Source organism: Periophthalmus magnuspinnatus, chromosome 15 (assembly GCF_009829125.3).
Source record: "Periophthalmus magnuspinnatus isolate fPerMag1 chromosome 15, fPerMag1.2.pri, whole genome shotgun sequence".
Lineage (NCBI taxonomy): Eukaryota > Metazoa > Chordata > Actinopteri > Gobiiformes > Gobiidae > Periophthalmus > Periophthalmus magnuspinnatus.
In genome coordinates, this window is record NC_047140.1 from 3,801,147 (window position 1) to 3,821,067 (window position 19,921).

Here is a 19,921-nt window from a genome sequence, read left to right on the forward strand (position 1 = left end):
GCAAAGAAAGCATGTATGGGGGAAAATAGTGCTAAAAAAAAAAAAGAAAAAAAAAAGTGCAGCCCCTTTAAAAATGTACTTTATGATCACCTTAGTCACCAAACTGATCTTAAAACATCAACCATCCATTTTCTTCGGGGCCGGGTCACAGGGCAGCAGTCTAAACCTCCCAGACTTCCCTCACCCCAGACACGTCCTCCAGCTCCTTCGATGGGACCCCAAGGCGTTCTCAGGCCAGTCATCATCAATACACTAAACAGGAGGAACTGGAACTCACTAGTACTGTTATCTAAGGCTAACTTTGCTAATATGACAATATGAAAAAGGGCTGAACTTGCCTTTATACCAAGAATAGTTTCTGAAATGAGGAATAATAAAACTATAGTAGAACTATGATGCAATAAACTGCAAGAGAAAAGAAAAAAAAAAACCTCTCTTGATTAATCATTTAACCAAACAACATTAAAAGGTCAAGAGACGTCTCCAGAGCTGCATGTAAGCACTTCACAAAAACTAACATTTTCAAACACAACCTGACATTTAGCACTATTTATTTGACTATAAATGCCACTTAACATAAAAACATATTTGTAAGAACGTAAGAAGGTCAGAACAGTCAAACGCCGATGCTTTCTAATAAAACCCTCCATAGAAAAGGCTGCTTCATTACTTATTAACTCTCACGTAGCCTGTTCACACTCCAACAGACCTAGGGGAGACTGTGAATAGCACTTGACCCATAATTCCACACTTTGGTGTCTTTTCCAGAGCATGAGGAGCACAGAGAGGGGTCGTTTGCCTTAGGAGACCTTAGACTTCAGATAGGATGAACGATGGAGAACCAATCAACTGTTTTTAGTGTATCCTTAAATGAACTGCTACTTTGTGGGACATTTTACTACAGGACGCTATATTCTGTAGTTATATAGTAAGGTAGCAATCATAAATCTTTTAGGTCCTAAGACACCGTAAACTTTGTATTTTTGGTATTAATATGTATTTCGAAAACAAAATGCCTCCAGAGATGTAAGGTCTGTATCTGTTGGCTCATGGGTAATGGGAAAAAAAGGTAGCTTTTGTGATCAAATGTTTTAATCAAGTGTGTGATATCATCTGCAGATATACAAGTTACAGTTTGATTACATTTTCAACCCCAAACCTCCCCCCTGCTTTCCCTGAGATCCCCCATTTGATATAAAAAGAAGAAGAAAAAAAAAAAATCATTTAATAAAATAAACATCATCATCATCATCATCATAAATCGTGCCTAATAGACAAAAGGATTGTAAAGTTCATACAACTTTAACCCACTTTTTCTTAACGTTACAGTGCTCAAATTGCTACCACCACACAGTGTAGCTATTTGAGCACTGGAACATTCAGAACAAGGGGGTTAAAGTTGTATGAACTTTATAACCTTTATGGATTGTCATTAGATGACTTGTACCAGAGAGGAGCGAGCGCATTGAGCTCTGCAGAGGGAAAGATGTGCAAGATTACTGAACTGTGCTCAACTGAAACTATATTTCTGATTTATTCATTATGGCTAAAGGGGTGGAACATGATTGATGACTGAAGTACAAAATGCAACAGTGGTATTAAACCTATCTATCTCCATGGAGACAAGCAGGTAGGCCAAGTTACAGGTCCGATCTGTAGAGAGGCATCCCCGCTGACAGTCATAATGTACATTTTTCAATATGTTCGAGAGAAGATGGTGTCACAGTCTTCTCCAGAAAAGTTGCGTAGTACACGTTTAAGCAGCTTTAGAGTTGATGTTGCTACAGTGTATGCAGTTTTCCATGTACATTCATTCCCCTGGTGTCATTTGGTGAATATCCAGCCTAGAAAAAACTAGAGCACTGAGATACTGTCAAAAACAAAGCTGCCTGGCATGACAGAGTGCTCAAAAGGAAGAGGAAACCTTTCTATGTATGCAAACAAAGTAATTAATACAGATATGGCATCTTTAGAACTTAAAGGTCCTATATTATGCAAGATAAACTCTTATAATGTTGTTGCTTCATCAATAATAGTTGTGTTTTGTTTCATTCACACATTTTTGAGTAGCCCTTTATTATTGGTCTTGCTACATCTCCAAAGCTCAAAATGCTCTGTTCCACCTAGTGATGTCATGAAGCAGTAGTTTTTAAATTAACAGTTAACTTTTACATTTACTTCAGTCGAGATGGGCAATTCCAGGGCAGAAATTATCAAAATGAAGTGAAAGTTTAAAACCACAGTGGAGCACTTCCTGCATTACCACATGACATCACAATATGCAGGGTTTGTGTGTTTAACATGTGAATGAAATACAACTCCAGGTATGTTTGTGCTTGTGATGAGGAAACAACATTATAACAGATGAGAATATGTTAATATAATATTTTACAGTCTCACTTGTCAAATATAAATTACAAGCCATATCACCAATATGATGTAATCTGTCCAGATAATAACAAACATGCTACCTGTGACAGTCCTATCTTGTAGCTTCTGATAAAATACTTCCATGAAATCTCTTTTTTACCAACAAGGGAGCCTCAAAAGCATTTAACCAAGCTAGAAAAACCCTGTATGCTGTTTTCATTTCAGCAAAAACTTCACTTGAACTTGCTCTGTATTAGTTAACAACACAATCCACCTCCAATGACAGGAGGAACTAGAAGGACAAATATGCATTATTTGTTATTGACCTTTAAATAATAGCTATCTACAGACAATAGATCCCATGTTCCCGCAGACGCACTCCCTGTACTAGGATCTGGAGTGAGTCCGCACTCTACTGGCAGCCAAGGGAATTACAATGGACTAAACAAACCAAAGCTAGGAGTGTAATCCTTCAGCTGTCGAAGTAGGATCCATGGTAAAAGAAAATTGAATTCTGTCAAGTGAACAAAAGTCCAGTTGACAAAGCGAGGGGTAGCAACATTTTCCGAGATGCTAACATAAGCATGATGCAGTTCTAGTGCAATTTTACGGCAGAAATGCTTAGATCTTGTCTGGAAATGATTTATAGACTACGGAACAGCTCAGGAGAAACACAAGATTGGAAAACAAGATTCATGAAACAAGCGTGAATGAAGATATTTACGACTTGAGGTATGTTTAAAACCAAAAAAAAAAAGTTTGTTAAGCGTGATATGTGTCCTTTAAAGATCGAATTCAGTGTTTTTCACATCCACACTCATCCTTCTTCTTGTGATGCTACTGGAAGGCTCCTCATTGGCGCCAGCACATCAATAATGCATCAGAAGTCTTAGAGAAAACATGGCCTCCACTTGAATCTCAGCAGAACATAATGATGCAGGTTAAGGAGGCTGTCTGAGCTTCACACAAGGGACACATCAAAGGTGGAGAAGAAAAGCCTAAATGGAACAGGCCGAGAACACTACAGTTACAGTTACAACACGCACATAGATTTGCAAATACGACGCTGTAAAGGTTGCTATAAACTCAGCAAGCATCAACAAAGCCTTTCAGTATGAGGTTTGTGTGAAATGTGGTTGAATTAGCAAGTCAAAGCCCTTTACAGCTGTGCAATGGAATGACATTTCAGGTCTCAATACTTGGTTCATGAGAGGAAAAGTACAAACTTTTATTGTAAAACAAATATGAGAGAAATCAGTGAGTCATGGGGAAAATACCAATGAGGCTTAAACTGCCTGTACCTTTTCTCTTGTATTTCAACAAAATGAGTCATGTCCAAGTATAGATACTGTATAAGTAGGTCAAAATAGTTGTTAGCATTACCTTGACCGAAAACTCCATTTGGCATCTAAAAGTTGTGAAAAGTACTTATAAACTCATTGTGGTGAATATGGTAATACAAATTTACAAAACACACAACGTAAAAGGGCAACAGTTAACAAACACTACATAGACATGAACAGGCATCATGTTAACGTTCACACACATCACACTGACATTCACACACATCACAAACATCACAATCACATTCACAAACATCACAATCACATTCACACACATCACACTGACATTCACAAACATCACAAACATCACACACATCACAAACATCACAATCACATTCACACACATCACACTGACATGAACAATTATCATTTAAGAAATGACAGATGGCCCCTCTTAACATCGACATATAATTGATATGGACAGTTCTGGTGGCTAGATGTGCAAATTATAAATAACATTAACAGAAATATGCTGGAGTGAGACATTATAAAATGAGGGATCTTAAAAGAGGGCAGATAACACTAAGTGATTACATAAGAGAGATAGAGAAGAGGACAGAGACTGTAGACATCTGATCGGCCTGGTCTCACAGGCAGGACGGGTGTAGAGGACAAGGCTGTGCTTTACTAAGTTTTATTTCCACCCCAGGCTAACCTGGAGTTGGATTGATTCTCCTGAAATGAGGTGTTAAGGTGCTATTAAAATTATAGGACTGCACAGTATGGTTTCCACTGTTTGTGGGCAGTGAGGTCCTATATTTTGGGTGTGGAAGTGTGCAGGCAGATAAGGGCAGGGGTCAGCACCACTGACCGGTGGACAGCTCCTGCCCTATTCCTTCATGTCTGACTCCGTGTTTTTGACGTTGTGTATGATGTTTGATTTGATTTACAATCCACACAGGCAAGGATTTAATAATTAGTCATATTATTAAGTTTAATTGGATATACATTACATTTTTAGTCAAAGATCGCCTTCCTCATTGTGTGAAGGTGGAAAAATAAATGAATAGGTGCATACATTTTTTACTGTGCACACATTGAATGTAGAATATTAGCAGCAGTTTGGCCCACAGTGTCATCTGTCGTGTACCCAGGGTTAAGCTCTTCCCCAAACACAGGGGGCCTATGGATTAGTATTTATGAACAGGACTCAGGGAAGAGCAACTGTCAATTTGGTGAAAGCTAATGGGGATTCAAAAAAAATATAACAAAAATAAACAAAACTGATATACATTTGAGTCCTTTACTTATCCTGTAAAAGAGTAAGTGTTGTTTTCCCTCACAGAGCGTGTTGTCTGATATGTTCTGGACTGCTTTTCAGAATAATGTCCACTGTATTTAACGCTGTGCTGAAGTTCCCCCATGAGCCCAGAAGGCATCCTCGTCTAAAATGCTGTGGTTATTCTACCCTATTTTTTACTCAAAGTTCAGGTCAGAATTTAACCTTCACCTCTTGTTCAGTGAATCTTATCAGAGGATGGTTTGGGCTGCAGGCAAAACCCAATACCCATGACAGTTCTGGGGCTGTTTGACTAAAGCTGTGATAGTGCTGGTGTTTAGAGCTAACAAGGTAGTGTGCAAAATAAAGATATTTATTCCAACAATGGTGAAAGAAGTACACAATGTTGTTACTTAAGTAAAAGCACAGATACAAGGGCAGAGAATTACTCATGTAAACGTAAAAGTATCACATAAAAATCTACTCAGGTATAAGCATTAAAGTACCTTTTTAAAAATGTACTTTAAGAGTATTTGACATAGAGTTTGTGTGTGTGATTAAAGCTCTTATATTACTCAAAGTGAGCTCTTGTGAGCTTTAAGCCTTGTTATACTGTTGTTACCTCATCAAAAACAGACCTTGAGTTGTGTTTTGTTTCATTCACACATGTTTGAGTAACCCTCTTTTGTCTGTCTGCATTTGCAAAGCTCAAAATGCTCTGTTCCACCTGGTGATGTCATGAAGTGGTAGTTTTCAAGTTAAGATATACAAAGTGTTTTCCATTTGTGTGTTAAACCTGTGTGAATGAAACAAAACACAACTCCAGGTGTGTTTGTGAAGTGGAAACAACACTATAACATAGATCAGAGAATACTGTAATAAGGGCCCTTTAAGAGTTAAATGTAGTGATACAAATGATAAGTGAAAAGAATACTGTAGATTATTGGTCAAAAGCAAGTAGCAATAAAAAACACATTTCTTAATTGTACTAGTGAATTTTCTGTATATACTTTTGTTTGCTCAAAACCGGGACTTGACGTTAAAACCTTTAGTGGGAATCTTACCATGAATGTGCTAAAATTAAGCTCTAAAATCATGTGAAGTACTTTTTTTACTCTTCAGTTGTGTTCAAAAATGTAGTGGAGTAGAAAGTACAAATACTTGCCCTCAGATGAAGTGAAGTATCAGTGAAAAGTATCTACAGTAAGTACAGATTATTCAAAATTACTTAAATAGAGTATACTTTTAATCGCCATTCCAGCCTGCTGTTGTGTCTTTAGCAAGACACTTGAGCACCTTTGAGTCATTGTATGTTGTGCCACATTCTGTTTGTTCCAGTTTAAGTAATGTATTTGTCACTTCATTCAAGACAAACAAAAGGGATAATGATGGATTTAGTGCAAAGAACAGAAAATACGTAAAACCTTGTTCAAAATGAGCACACTGACATTTACATCCTAACAAGCACAAGGGAAGAGCCAAATTGGCTTTTGCTTTCAGTAAAAATGCTGTGGACGCCTGGTCTGCAATTTAACATTTTAGCATTCTCTATGAGCAGTAACAAAACCAACTCATTGAACTTAAATAAAGGAGCTCGAGCATAAACACTGGCTAGCACTGCTTGATGTTACGATCTGTTTGGAAGTAAACATTAATCAGGACTGCGGTGTTGGAGCGTTTTAAAGAAGACACATTGTGCTTGTGTCTGCTATATAGTTATAATCTATGACATCCGAGGATCATTATGTTATAATTTAGACAAAAAGCCGTGCAGCTGATGGATAGCTGCACATCACGCTAGCAACGGGTTGTTTATTTATTTTTTTTCCTTTGTCATTTGTATAAAAATGGCTACGCAACGCTCACAATTTCTACGTGTATCAGCGATTAAGAAAATACAATTGGAGAAGTAAGCACAGAGCGGGGGGCGTGTACAGGTGGCAGTGAAAACGGGAGTTGATCAGCAAAATGGCGTCTTGAAAATAAGTGTTTAATGACTTCCAAAACATGCACAAATCACTCCAAATACAAGTTAAATGCTATGCTAATTTACTTCAAATACTGTAGGTGATGATCTACGTTAAACAATGAGGAATTCTTGCAACTGAAAAAAAAAAAATATATACATATATTTATAAGTCTTGCCCAGTGAAACATCAGCAGTACACATTGCTTGTACATCATGTGGCCATAACTTCATACTTTGGCCGATCTTGTCTGATCTTTGCAGTTAAGCAGGGTTGAAACTAAATTAATACATGACGAGTGCGTTACTTTTATTAGTAGTAGTGAGTATAGAACAAACTTTGTGTTGTTGGACAATCTTTACAAAGTGAAACACCACAAAACAACCTCCAATACACAGTACTAGTCAAGGAAGTCACTACTACAGTACACCATAGGAGGCTGTACACATGCTAAACTACACCTGCTGCTCACTCTGCGTGTATAGGACCCAGCCACGGTGTCGTTATTGTCAGACAGGATGTGGCTCCATGCTACAGTGGGATTACAGTGGCTCTGATCCCACTTACACACACACACACACACACAGAGCAGCACCCACAGCCCAGCACCAGAGATGTGTCCACAGATACGGAGGGAAATCAAAGTGTCTCATAACAGGGGCCCTGAGGTGAGTGTGGCAGACAGGAAAGTGGGGAGCCGCAAATCCAAGTTATGTCCAGCGTGAGGCTAACTCAAGTGACCTCATTGAGAAGACAGCGAACAGAAGAACGATATATGTGAGAGGAGAGTGGTCCTGGACATTTGTATACACTGCTAAAAGTTATAAGTACGCACAGGTGGGTACAGTAGCCAAAAACTGTACTCACATAATAATAATCAAGTAGAAGCACAAAGTAGAGATCCAAAAACAAATATTTGGGAAAACTACTGCTCAAGTAAGAGTAACTTAAAAAGTGACTATTGGGACATCACATCTGATTTATATTTTGATGTTAATGTAACTGGAAGGATACAACATTAAATAATGCACAAAAATGTTCAAAGGATGAGCACAAAAATGAGAAAAAACAGTATTATATCTGAAGGAGCAGTGCAAGAAACATTGAATATGGGCATCATAAAGCTTTTGTCACTTGTAATCTTTCTCACAGTGAGGAGAGTAACCAAGTACGAGTTGTTGCTTTTCTTATCTTTTATGTAACAAGATGTATTTCCCTATTTTAAGGATGAAAAGGCTTGTTCCATTGATATTCATTTGAAATGTACTCAAATCAAGTTAACATTTTTAAGTCATTTTAACTTGGTAAGATTTAATGTTTTGCAGTGTGGGCTTTTAGTGTACGGACACTAAAAGCCCACACTGCAAAATAGAAAATAAAATAAAACAGAGCTTTCTTTTCTTTTTTTTTTTTTTTCAATGATCAATAATGTTGAATATGTGCACCTCGAGGATATACATCCCCAATAATTCTGTGTATATTTAAAATTTAAAGTAGCACAAAGTTTGATTTTACATTAAAATTTATGCATGAGAATCAATGTACAGCAAAAATATATTCACTCTTTCTGCCATATTCAATACTGACCTCCATCTGACTTCTAGGTTGTTTACCACGAGCAGGTGGACATCCTGTAGCGTACAGGCCCATTTCAGCGCCGATTAACAGGTAATGAGCAAAAGGTAGTTCAAGAGCTGGTCACTGCTTACGGCTAATGACAAACCACTAACGGCCAGAGCAGCTTAAACACTGGTCATAAGACTCTGCAGACGCTAAAAACACTAATGAAGACAGAAAAAAGATCTGCTTTACCACTTTAATTTCACTAAAACATAGGTAAAATTGTTATATTTAAGAATTTACAAAAAGAAAATTACCTTTTTTTTTTATTCTGGTGAAGTTATAGTTTTACTTCCTGGTTGATATATCTGATATGAAATGTGCAGAGGTAATTCTGTAACTGTTACCTAGAAACCATAGTGTTAAAGCAGGACACAACTTGACTAAGTTACACCATAGCTATGATTAGACAAGAAAAAAATGTATAACAAACCCTGTGTTTTATGAAATGCAGGTTTAATCTGTCAGTGTTGATGCCATGGGTACATAGAGGTATTCTGTTTTAGAACTCATTGCTACTTCTGTATTGTTGTACTTTCTAATCCACAAACTGCCACTTAACTGATATAAAACTATGATAAATATTTACCACAGACACTATCCCACCAAACCAAGTCATAGAAAAACCACAAAAACCTGTCATATGCACTGAATATCTTCATCTAGCCTTTGGAGTGTAAGCAGAGCTGCACAGACTTTGTGACAGCAGCTAACACAGACTTTGCTCATTCTGCATAATTAGCCATGTGAGGATGAGTGTCTTTTTTACTATTGTCTGTTTTTTATTCACACACTGTGGTATTTGGACTGGTATTCAGTATCAGCAGCTGCTCTGAGCCCAATTATAGGATTGAATCAAGCCCCGGGGTCTAAACATGGCCGCCCATTCAAGTCAATGGGCCGTGCTCATTGGCGCATGTCATGAGTTTAGCCTTTAGCAGCGAGTTACATCCGGTCCTGTCCTGCCCGTGGACTGTGCGCACTTGAGTTGCCCCCATGAGACTTTGCGAGAAAGAGAGCAGAGTGAAGAACGAAAGGGAATAATAAATAATTTACAAATGATATATGGAGGGGTTTGAGCCCCTCCCCGAACCGCCACCTTACCGTGGTGGAGGGGTTTGAGCACCCGAATGATCCTGGGAGCTATGTTGTCGGGGGATTCATGCCCCTGGTAGGGTCACCCATGGCAAACAGGTCCTGGGAGACGGGTCTGACTAAGAGCGGTTCAGAAGCCCATCATGAAGAGAAATCCAACGAGGCCGTTTACGTCGCCCGGACTGGCGTTACCGGGGCCCCATCCTGGAGCCAGGCCTGGGGTGGGTGCTCGGCAGCGAGCGCCTGGTGGCCGGGCCTTTCCCCACGGGGCCCGGTCGGGCCCAGCCCGAAGAAACGACGTGGGGCCGTCCTCCCGTGGACCCACCACCTGCGGGAGGAGCCATGAGGGGCGGGTGCGGAGAGATCCGGGTAGCAGTCGAAGGCGGGGACCTCGACGACCGGATCTCCGGACATGGAGACTAGCTCTGGGGACATGGAATGTCACCTCGCTGGGGGGGAAGGAGCCTGAGCTTGTGCGGGAGGTTGAGCGTTACCGGCTAGATATAGTCGGCCTCACCTCCACACACAGCTTGGGCTCTGGAACCCATCTTCTTGAGAGGGGTTGGACTCTCCATTTCTCTGGCGTTGCCCGCGGGGAGCGGCGGCGAGCTGGTGTGGGCTTGCTCATTGCCCCACAGCTCAGCCGCTGCGTGTTGGGGTTCACTCCGGTGAACGAGAGGGTCGCGTCCCTGCGCCTTCGGGTCGGGGACAGGTCTCTCACTGTTGTGTCGGCCTACGGGCCAAACAGCAGTGCAGAGTACCCGGCCTTCTTGGAGTCCCTGGGAGGGGTACTAGACAGTGCACCAACCGGGGACTCCGTTGTTCTCCTGGGGGACTTCAACGCCCATGTGGGTAACGACAGTGACACTTGGAGGGGCGTGATTGGGAGGAACGGCCTCCCCGATCTGAACCCGAGCGGTGTTTTGTTATTGGACTTCTGTGCTAGCCACAGCTTGTCCATAACAAACACCATGTTCGAGCACAAGGGTGTCCATCGGTGCACGTGGCACCAGGACACTCTAGGTCGGAGGTCGATGATCGACTTTGTTGTCGTGTCATCTGACCTCCGACCGCGTGTCTTGGACACTCGGGTGAAGAGAGGGGCTGAGCTGTCAACTGATCACCACCTGGTGGTGAGTTGGATCCGCTGGCGGAGGAGGAAGCCGGACAGACCTGGCAGGCCCAAGCGTATTGTGAGGGTCTGCTGGGAACGTCTGGCGGAGCCCTCCGTCAGGGGAGTCTTCAACTCCCACCTCCGGGAGAGCTTCTCCCTGATCCCGGGGGAGGTTGGAGACATGGACTCCGAGTGGGCCATGTTCTCCACCTCTATTGTTGATGCGGCTGCTCGTAGCTGTGGTCGTAAGGTCTGTGGTGCTTGTCGCGGCGGCAATCCCCGAACCCGGTGGTGGACACCGGAAGTAAGGGATGCCGTCAAGCTGAAGAAGGAGTCCTATCGAGCCTTGTTGGCTCGTGGGACTCCTGAGGCAGCTGATGAGTACCGGCAGGCCAAGCGTGCCGCGGCTCGGGCGGTCACAGAGGCAAAAACTCGGGGTTGGGAGGAGTTCGGGGAGGCCATGGAGGAGGACTATCGGACGGCCTCAAAGAGATTCTGGCAAACCGTCCGACGCCTCAGGAGGGGAAAGCAGTGCTTCACCAACACTGTTTACAGTGCGGGTGGAGAGCTGCTGACCTCGACTGGGGATGTTGTCGGGCGGTGGAAGGAATACTTTGAGGATCTCCTCAATCCCACTGTCACGTCTTCCGAGGAGGAAGCAGAAACTGGGGACCCAGAGGCGGACTCGTCCATCACCCTGGCTGAAGTCACTGAGGTGGTTGGCAAGCTCCTCGGTGGCAAGGCTCCGGGGGTGGATGAGATCCGTCCTGAGTACCTCAAGTCTCTGGATGTTGTGGGACTGTCTTGGCTGACACGTCTCTGCAACATCGCGTGGCGGTCGGGGACAGTACCTGTGGAATGGCAGACCGGGGTGGTGGTCCCTCTGTATAAGAAGGGGGACCGGAGGGTGTGTTCCAATCACAGGGGAATCACACTCCTCAGCCTTCCCGGTAAGGTCTATTCCAGGGTACTGGAGAGGAGAATCCGACCGATAGTCGAACCTCGGATTCAGGAGGAGCAGTGTGGTTTTCGTCCTGGTCGTGGAACACTGGACCAGCTCTATACTCTCCATCGGGTCCTCGAGGGCTCATGGGAGTATGCCCAACCAGTCCACATGTGTTTTGTGGATCTGGAGAAGGCATTCGACCGTGTCCCTCGTGGTGTCCTTTGGGGGGTGCTCTGGGAGTATGGGGTCCGGGGCTCTTTGCTAAGGGCTGTCCGGTCCCTGTATGACCGGAGCAGGAGCTGTGTTCGCATTGCCGGCAGTAAGTCAGACCTGTTCCCAGTGCATGTTGGACTCCGCCAGGGCTGCCCTTTGTCACCGGTTCTGTTCATTATATTTATGGACAGAATTTCTAGGCGCAGCCAGGGGCCGGAGGGGGCCTGGTTTGGGAACCACAGGATTTCATCTCTGCTGTTTGCAGATGATGTTGTCCTGATGGCTTCTTCAGGCCAGGACCTGCAGCAGGCACTGGGGCGGTTTGCAGCCGAGTGTGAAGCGGCTGGGATGAGAATCAGCTCCTCCAAATCCGAGGCCATGGTTCTCGACCGGAAAAAGGTGGTTTGCTCTCTCCGGGTGGGTGGTGAGTCTCTGCCCCAAGTGGAGGAGTTCAAGTATCTCGGGGTCTTGTTCACGAGTGAGGGAAGGATGGAGCGTGAGATTGACAGGCGGATCGGTGCAGCGTCTGCAGTGATGCGGTCGCTGTATCGGTCCGTTGTGGTAAAGAAGGAGCTGAGCCGGAAGGCGAAGCTCTCGATTTACCGGTCAATCTACGTTCCTACCCTCACCTATGGTCATGAGCTTTGGGTAATGACCGAAAGGACAAGATCGCGGATACAAGCGGCTGAAATGGGCTTCCTCCGCAGAGTGGCCGGGCGCACCCTTAGGGATAGGGTGAGGAGCTCGGTCACACGGGAGGAGCTCGGAGTAGAGCCGCTGCTCCTACACGTTGAGAGGAACCAGCTGAGGTGGCTCGGGCATCTGCTCAGGATGCCTCCTGGACGCCTCCCTAGGGAGGTGTTCTGGGCATGTCCCACCGGGAGGAGGCCCCGGGGAAGACCCAGGACACGCTGGAGGGACTATGTCTCTCGGCTGGCCTGGGAACGCCTTGGGGTCCCACCGGAGGAGCTGGAGGACGTGTCCGGGGTGAGGGAAGTCTGGGAGTCCCTGCTTAGACTGCTGCCCCCGCGACCCGGCCCCGGATAAGCGGAAGAAAATGGATGGATGGATGGATGGATGATATATAATAATGTTTTCATGCTTCTGGGAGCTTCTGAGCCATGTTCTAAACCTGTGGCTCATTCACGACAGTCGGGCTCGTTCACAACGCTCACATGCTCGGTCAGGTCATACCACGTGACCACTCTAACCGATCAGAGCTTGAGTTTAGCTAGAGTGTAGTCTAAACTAAAGGTTAAAAAGAGTTCTTCAAGACAACAGATGGATTTTGAGCTGAGAGAATGTTTATGATCTGAAAATAGGTAAAAATCACCACGAAATTCAATCTTTGTGAAAGTTGTAGGTTCCATGTCTGTCCCTGTCTGTCTTTGTCTGTCCCTGCCTGTCCCTGTCTGTCCCTGTCTGTCCCTGTCGGTCCCTGTCGGTCCCTGTCTGTCCCTGTCTGTCCCTGTCCGTCCCTGTCTGTCCCTGTCTGTCTCTGTCATCCAAACACAAGTAGTTCGTGATTACATTGTGCTTTATGAGAAAAAAATCTTTCTAAGCAGGAGGTATTTTTTCGTAGTTGTACCAATGATTCAATCCAACTCAACCCTATCCAGTCCTATCCATGGATCAAATTGGATTAAAAAAGCTATAGAGTTGTGCCATGTCACTTCCGGGTCTCTCAGCTGATTTAAAACAATGAACATGTTTACAATTCTATCTTTTTTAGCGACAACACATCTCACAGTAGTCTGAAGCTCTGATTATAAGGGTGGATCTATGATTATAACTGCAAAACAAAATGTACAAGGGAGGTTGAACTAGGCTAGGCTAAGTTAGCATTAGCGGTGACCGGCAGTTAGTGAGATAAAGACACAGATAATCCTATACTATGATTCTTCTTCTTTCTTCTTTATCTTTACTTAATACAATTTGTGGTTGAAAATACGCTTTTGACAAATAAGGAAGAAAAACAAAGCTCCAAATCAGCTGTGAAGTTTCTGGTTGGACCCGGAAGTGACATCATCACTTAACAACTCTATTGGAATAAACCACATGGACGTAGCTTCCTGATATGAGCGTGGGCGCAGTCTACACTTCAAGCTGTGTCTTAATGCGTTCAGCCTATATATAGTGTGGCTATTTTCTTAATGGCGACATGCGTAACGTTTGGTCACGCTACATAAGTTTTGTATCTTTAGGCGAACCCACTAGGTTGTACTTATGCTGTGGTGTATTGTTTGATAGATGAAGCACTTAAATGTGTTTATTTATTCATCGTAACACAATTAACAAGCATTTTCCGCAACCTCGTACTTACCACTATCTTGAGCACCGAACTAAAGATCTTGGTGTCCTCCGTTACTCCTCCGATGTAGAGCTTTCTGGAGAAGACGGGAGCGTGGTCATTTTCATCCCGTACCTCGATGAATACTTTGGCGGTGTTGGCTGAAAACAAACAAACAAACAAAAAAGACTTAACAATTCCGAAAAACGTGTAGATATGATGTAACAATTAGTAACGGTGCCCAGTTGTGACATGACCAAAGTTAGTGCACTTCACACAAAATCACACGTTTTCTAGAAATGTTCACGTCAATATGATTTTCATGGATATCAGCTGGGTCAAAACTTCAAAAGGAAAGTTGAAAATGTTTTCCCAAAATATTCCTGAGCTCAGTGTGATAGCATGTCCACAAAGCTGTCTGTAATAGATAGCTTCTGGACAGTCTGCACCAGTTCTGAAAGATGGTGGCCCTGTGTGGTACGGGGTCACCACGAGAGAGAGCGCTGTCACTGACCATTACATCAGCTGTCAATTAGTCAGACTCGTTTTATTGTTAATTTGTGCCAAGGCATGGGTCTTGTGAAATAGCTGCAGGGACAGTTAGGCTGATATATTAATAAATCAAAAATGGCAAGAAAGTAGTAAAAGTAGTAGTAGTAGTAGATTTTGAACATTAGCTTGCCAATAGAATAAGTAGTTTTTGTTTTACACATCTTTTTACATGTTTTTTTTTTTTTTTTTTTGCTTGTTCCATTTACATTTCATGACTAGAGAAAATGTACGCAGATTAGGATAAATAGTACTTTGAAGGGTATTACATTCCTTGCAATGGTTAATTTCCTACTGGTGTCCGCTGATCACAACCACTACCACACACCACTACCTCAAGCCTTTAAAGTAAATACACTTTTTCTTCCCTCCTTTTACTCCACCACAGCAGCAGAGTCATCCTTCCCTCCGCACCGTCACTAGTGTCTGTTACTGATTGAAATACTGCTTCTTCTTTTGATTTAGGTTTATAGAATTATGCTGTTAAAAGCACTCTAAGAAAATCATCAGCTGTGTAACAAATGTAGGACTATAGGACTGTGATGGAGTGGACACGATGCATTTTAGTTTGATATACTATAGTCAGGGTTTAATTTGAGTCAGAACAAGTTGGAATAGTATCCGAGAAACTGTGAAAGTGTGATCTGCCAACTGTTTTCTTTGATCTGGTAACTAGACTGGAGTTAAACCTTTATGTTTTAAGGTCTTGAAGGCTACGTAGGCTACGTCTCATCTCCTCCGCTCTCAAAGCACAGAGCTGTCATACACCTTGATCCTGCACCACTGTCCCCTTCTGTGGGGTCCACCCCGCTCCCCAGTCTCCCATATAAAACAGGACTTCTGAATCTAAATTGTAGCCAATGAGCCCAAGTGGAAAAATGGGATTAATTTGATGATATATTAAATGTGTTGATGATATTAAATCCCAGAGTGACACAAAAGACCAAGATCATGTAGAGCGGGTCAATACGAACATGTTAAGACCAAAATGATGAGCCTGACAGCAGCGGAGGAGAGAGGGATGACAGCTTTCCGGTGTAAAGTGAATTGGAGCCTGAGTTGATGGAGTTGGAAGTGCGCCCATGCTCACTTCCTATTTGGAGTGCAGCGCCTATGGAGGTTAGCTATGTCCATTTATATATACAGTCTGTGGCTTATACTCACCTCTTGTGTGTGCTCCTGTAAAGTCTTGACCTTGTACGGACACCAGTCCCAAAGCCACTTGTTGTTTCGGCAACGTCTGATTTACAAACTAAGCACTGACTGTAGGCATGAACGCACAAGCGGCTGTGTAAGGTGCCCTTACAGCCCTTTAACTGAGTACTTTGGATTTTTGTTCAAAAGTTCATTTTGTCGTCTACTTTTGAACTACTCAGAAGTTTCTCGCAGTCCACCCACTTGCCTGACTGAAACTAATTTGTGTGTAAGTGTGATTGATGTAGTCGCTAAGCTTGGCATACTCTTGGCATACACATTCAGAGCAATGACCAAATTACTTTCTGTTGCTTCTTTGTGCTAAAACTTGAGATACGAAAGCAGACCCGTCCATCACTTAGACTTAGGTTGACCTTACAGTAAAGTGTGAATTGCTATTTTGATTGTAGCTGTCAACTCTTGTGCAAGTAATGAGAAGGTTACAGCATTTCTACAGTAACTATATCCCAAAAGAACAAAAGATTGAGAAAGTCACTGTGACTTCCCCCAAACCGCATTCTCAGTAATAGACAAACAAGCTTACCATTTTTGTCGTGTTTACCCACCAATTACAGAGTGAAATATAGCTGTGTAAACCGTACTTTGTAAAACGCCTGATGAAATCCTGCTTTCTACGACTTTATTTTAAGACCTAACCTTCCCAATCGTAATAACTTTAGGAGCATCATTTACTCTATGGGTGTTTCTTCCCCCATAACCCAGGTGCAACGCTAGAACATCAATAAAAAAGTTCTACTCACAATTGCTTTCACATTATTGGGAATTATTACCTGAGCAGCAGCCAATAGGGTACGAAGTAAGAAAAGTGTGAAACGGGCAGAAAACTTTGTAAATTACTAGCTTAGCCGCAGTCGTTTTAAGTATTTTCTGGTTAAGGCACAGATTTTTACTGTAAACATCGCTACCTCGTAATTTGTCATGGCCATACACTTTTACATTGAAATCATAAATATGTGTCCGCACCTCTACGGCAGGTTAGAGTAAAAAATGTGTACTGTCAAGGACCATTTTTCTTCTGGCTCTGTGCAAAAATGTGATGTCGTCTCGTATTGGGAGCTAAGGGAGCACCCGGAGAACAGGCGCACACACAAAAAACACAGCACAGCATCGAATTATGGAGACAAAAGCAGCGGTGTTAAGCACAGAAGAAGGACTCAAGGGGAGACTGGAAAGAGCTTCCTCTTCCGCCTCTGTATCCACCCGGAGATATAAATCACAGCTTATAAACATAAATATGAAGCCGCGTCCGCCCTTCTGCTCAGGCACTCACAGACTTGCAGAAAAAGAAATGGGTCCATTAGGAGGAAAAATAGCTGCTAATGTGGAATAAGGCGCGCTCGGTGGCTCAGAGTGCATTTTCATTTAGCAAACATGTTTAATTGATTTTTGCCCTTCTTCCTGATTGTGTGTGTATGTGTAGAGCCTTGTAAACATGCACACAAACGCTTGTTAGTGTGTCCTATTGATTCCACTGTTTTGTTCGCAGATGTAGATTAAAGGCCTCATCATGTGAAGTGAAATGGTGCTATGAGCTCTATATTGTTGAATTGTTTAAGCCGGTACTTAGCTTTAGTGTATTTAGTAATAACCAGTGAAGATCTTTTTTTTTCATTTTCTTCACTGTAAATCTCAGTATTGATTGTTTCAGTGAGTATCCTGCTTCTGCGTGTCTATGTATGAGATGCAGTATCCTGATTTCAGTATCCTGGATAATGCAGTGTCCTGGATACATGAGGCGTAGTATCATGATTTGTCACCCTGGTGCTGTACTGAGCATGTGCAAACTGAAGTAACAAATATGGGAGGAGAAGCAACTTTACTAAAACAATTCAAACCTCTTCCAGAACTTAAAAAATATATATATTATTTAAGTGGTCAATACAACCACCCTGTATTTTAAAGTATGTCTTGTTCCTTTGGTATTAGAAACAGGTTTAAAAATCTTAAATTGGCCTGGTTACCAAAATGTTTAGTTCCATGCCATACTTGTGCCATGGTTGCCATAGTGATCCCTCTAAATGTCCAGGATACTCTGAGTGCACAGGGATATGACGATCCTGGTTGCTCTGAACGCCTTTAAACATCATTCTCAGAATACTATCATGACTGGAATAAGGCTCATAATGGATATTTGTGCACATGTAAATGTACTCAGTGTTGGTGTGGTTGATAGTTGTGGAAATCTGAAAAGCACTCAAATAGACAAGGTTTTTTTTAGGATGGGACATTTTGTCTTCCAGTGAGAGGCAGTTTTCACTTTTGAGGCAAGCACTGAAGTTGAGCTGACCCTCACTGTGCTAGTCGTCGTTTATTTGTGAGAATCTGAAGTTGCTCCATTGTCACTCTGGGCATTATGTGCAAAGTACCTACTCCCTGAAACACCTCCTCTGTCACAAGAGCCACTCACCGGGCCTGATCCTCTCTGTTCTTTAAGATGTGGACAGCTCAAGTCCAGGGAGTGCCCCAGAAATAAAAATGTTTCTGGATGGAAACTGAATTGTCCTTTCCAGTTGCTTCTGAAATCTCCCTGATAATGGTATTGGACCACATTTAATAAGATCAGAGAGTGTTAAAGGAACAGTATGTAAGATTTTGATTTTAAACTTCATAAACATACATTTGACCCCAGATATGAGGTAATTGATTAGTCATTGCTAGTGCAGCCTCTGCAGCTCAATGAGGGTCTGTGAGGTGTACTTTTACGTGTCCTCAATATACAGGTTAAGCCTCTGGCACCCAATTTGGCTTATAAATAAATAAAAAGCAGCAGAGTAGAAGCTACGGATGGTTCCTTTAACTAAGTTCTTAAAATATAAGTTAGAGCATATGGCATAAAGTAATAAGGTGTTAGGTTCCAGGGACTTTATCAGAATGTTGAACCGTTGCTGAGGTGCTGCAAACTTCTCCTGACACTTGGGCATTTTAGCAATCGCAATGGCCACTCAAGAGTAGTCCACCTCATCAGTGCCGCGCCAAATGGTGTTACAAATACGTGCAAAGGGTGATTTCATGGACATGAATAAAAGTCGAGTACATGGCCTTTAACATAAGCGTTATGCAATAGACAAGGCTTCTGACAGTTATAAAATATACAGAGAAATGTGTCAAATTAGTTGCTGCTAAATGGTGCTACTATTAATAAAAGTAATATATTCTTCAAAGGTATTAGCCCTATTGTGATGGGCAGTCTCATTTGAATCCTTTCTTCTTCGCAGCAGGACAAAGCCAGATCAGTAAGCCACGCTCTTAGCTCCAGTGACACATTTTCTTTGAGTTCACATCTTTCATTTTGACAATGAGTTCAACACAAAAGCCAGATTTATGCAAGAGACCAGTTTTACAATACTGTCCTTATTAGAAGTCATTAAAGGCCCTGTAACCAATTTTTTCACCCATGTATTTGAGTGTGCGAGTTGTCGTAAGCTTTACCATGGCAGCAAAACTCAGCTGTCATCTCTGAAAGCTGAAAAATGAACTAACAGGGAGAAAGAGATACATGCAATGGAAGTCTGAAGAAGAACAGACCATCTTGAGATTACCAAGACAGTGGCACGCATATGGAAAAACGCTTGTCTTTTATAAGTGCATTAGTAATTATGTTGAAAGCATGTTGTGTAATTACTACCATTAGTATGTACAGGACAGTGCTTGTATTATTATTCATAAATGCATTAAATGGATTGCACATGAAATGGTTGTGTGAGCTACATCTATCATATCCCTGAACTTTTGTCTGGAAAAACTTGTAAAAAAAAAAAAATACGACAGTTCCCGAAGTACGCATGAAAAAACAGCATACAGTGATTTACAAAATTTGAGTTTTGGCGGAGAGTTTGAAAGCTATTCATCATGTTTATGGATGGCCACATCGACTGCATAAATGATTGAATAAAACACAGTCCCCATAATGAAGGAGCTCTTTTAGGTGCGTGTAATAAATAGTACGCTTTTATCGCACTAGGACAGAAATGTATCCGGCG

At 42.5% G+C, this 19,921-nt stretch overlaps 1 protein-coding gene across 1 annotated transcript in view; it reads right to left on the reverse strand.

Moving 5' to 3' along the window:
- Positions 1–19,921, reverse strand: part of pcdh15a (protocadherin-related 15a) — a 301,030-nt gene that overhangs the window by 44,646 nt on the left and 236,463 nt on the right. The window contains exon 26 of the mRNA XM_055227140.1: positions 14,211–14,338. Coding sequence (XP_055083115.1) covers positions 14,211–14,338 — 128 coding nt within the window. The remainder of the gene's footprint in view (positions 1–14,210; positions 14,339–19,921) is intronic.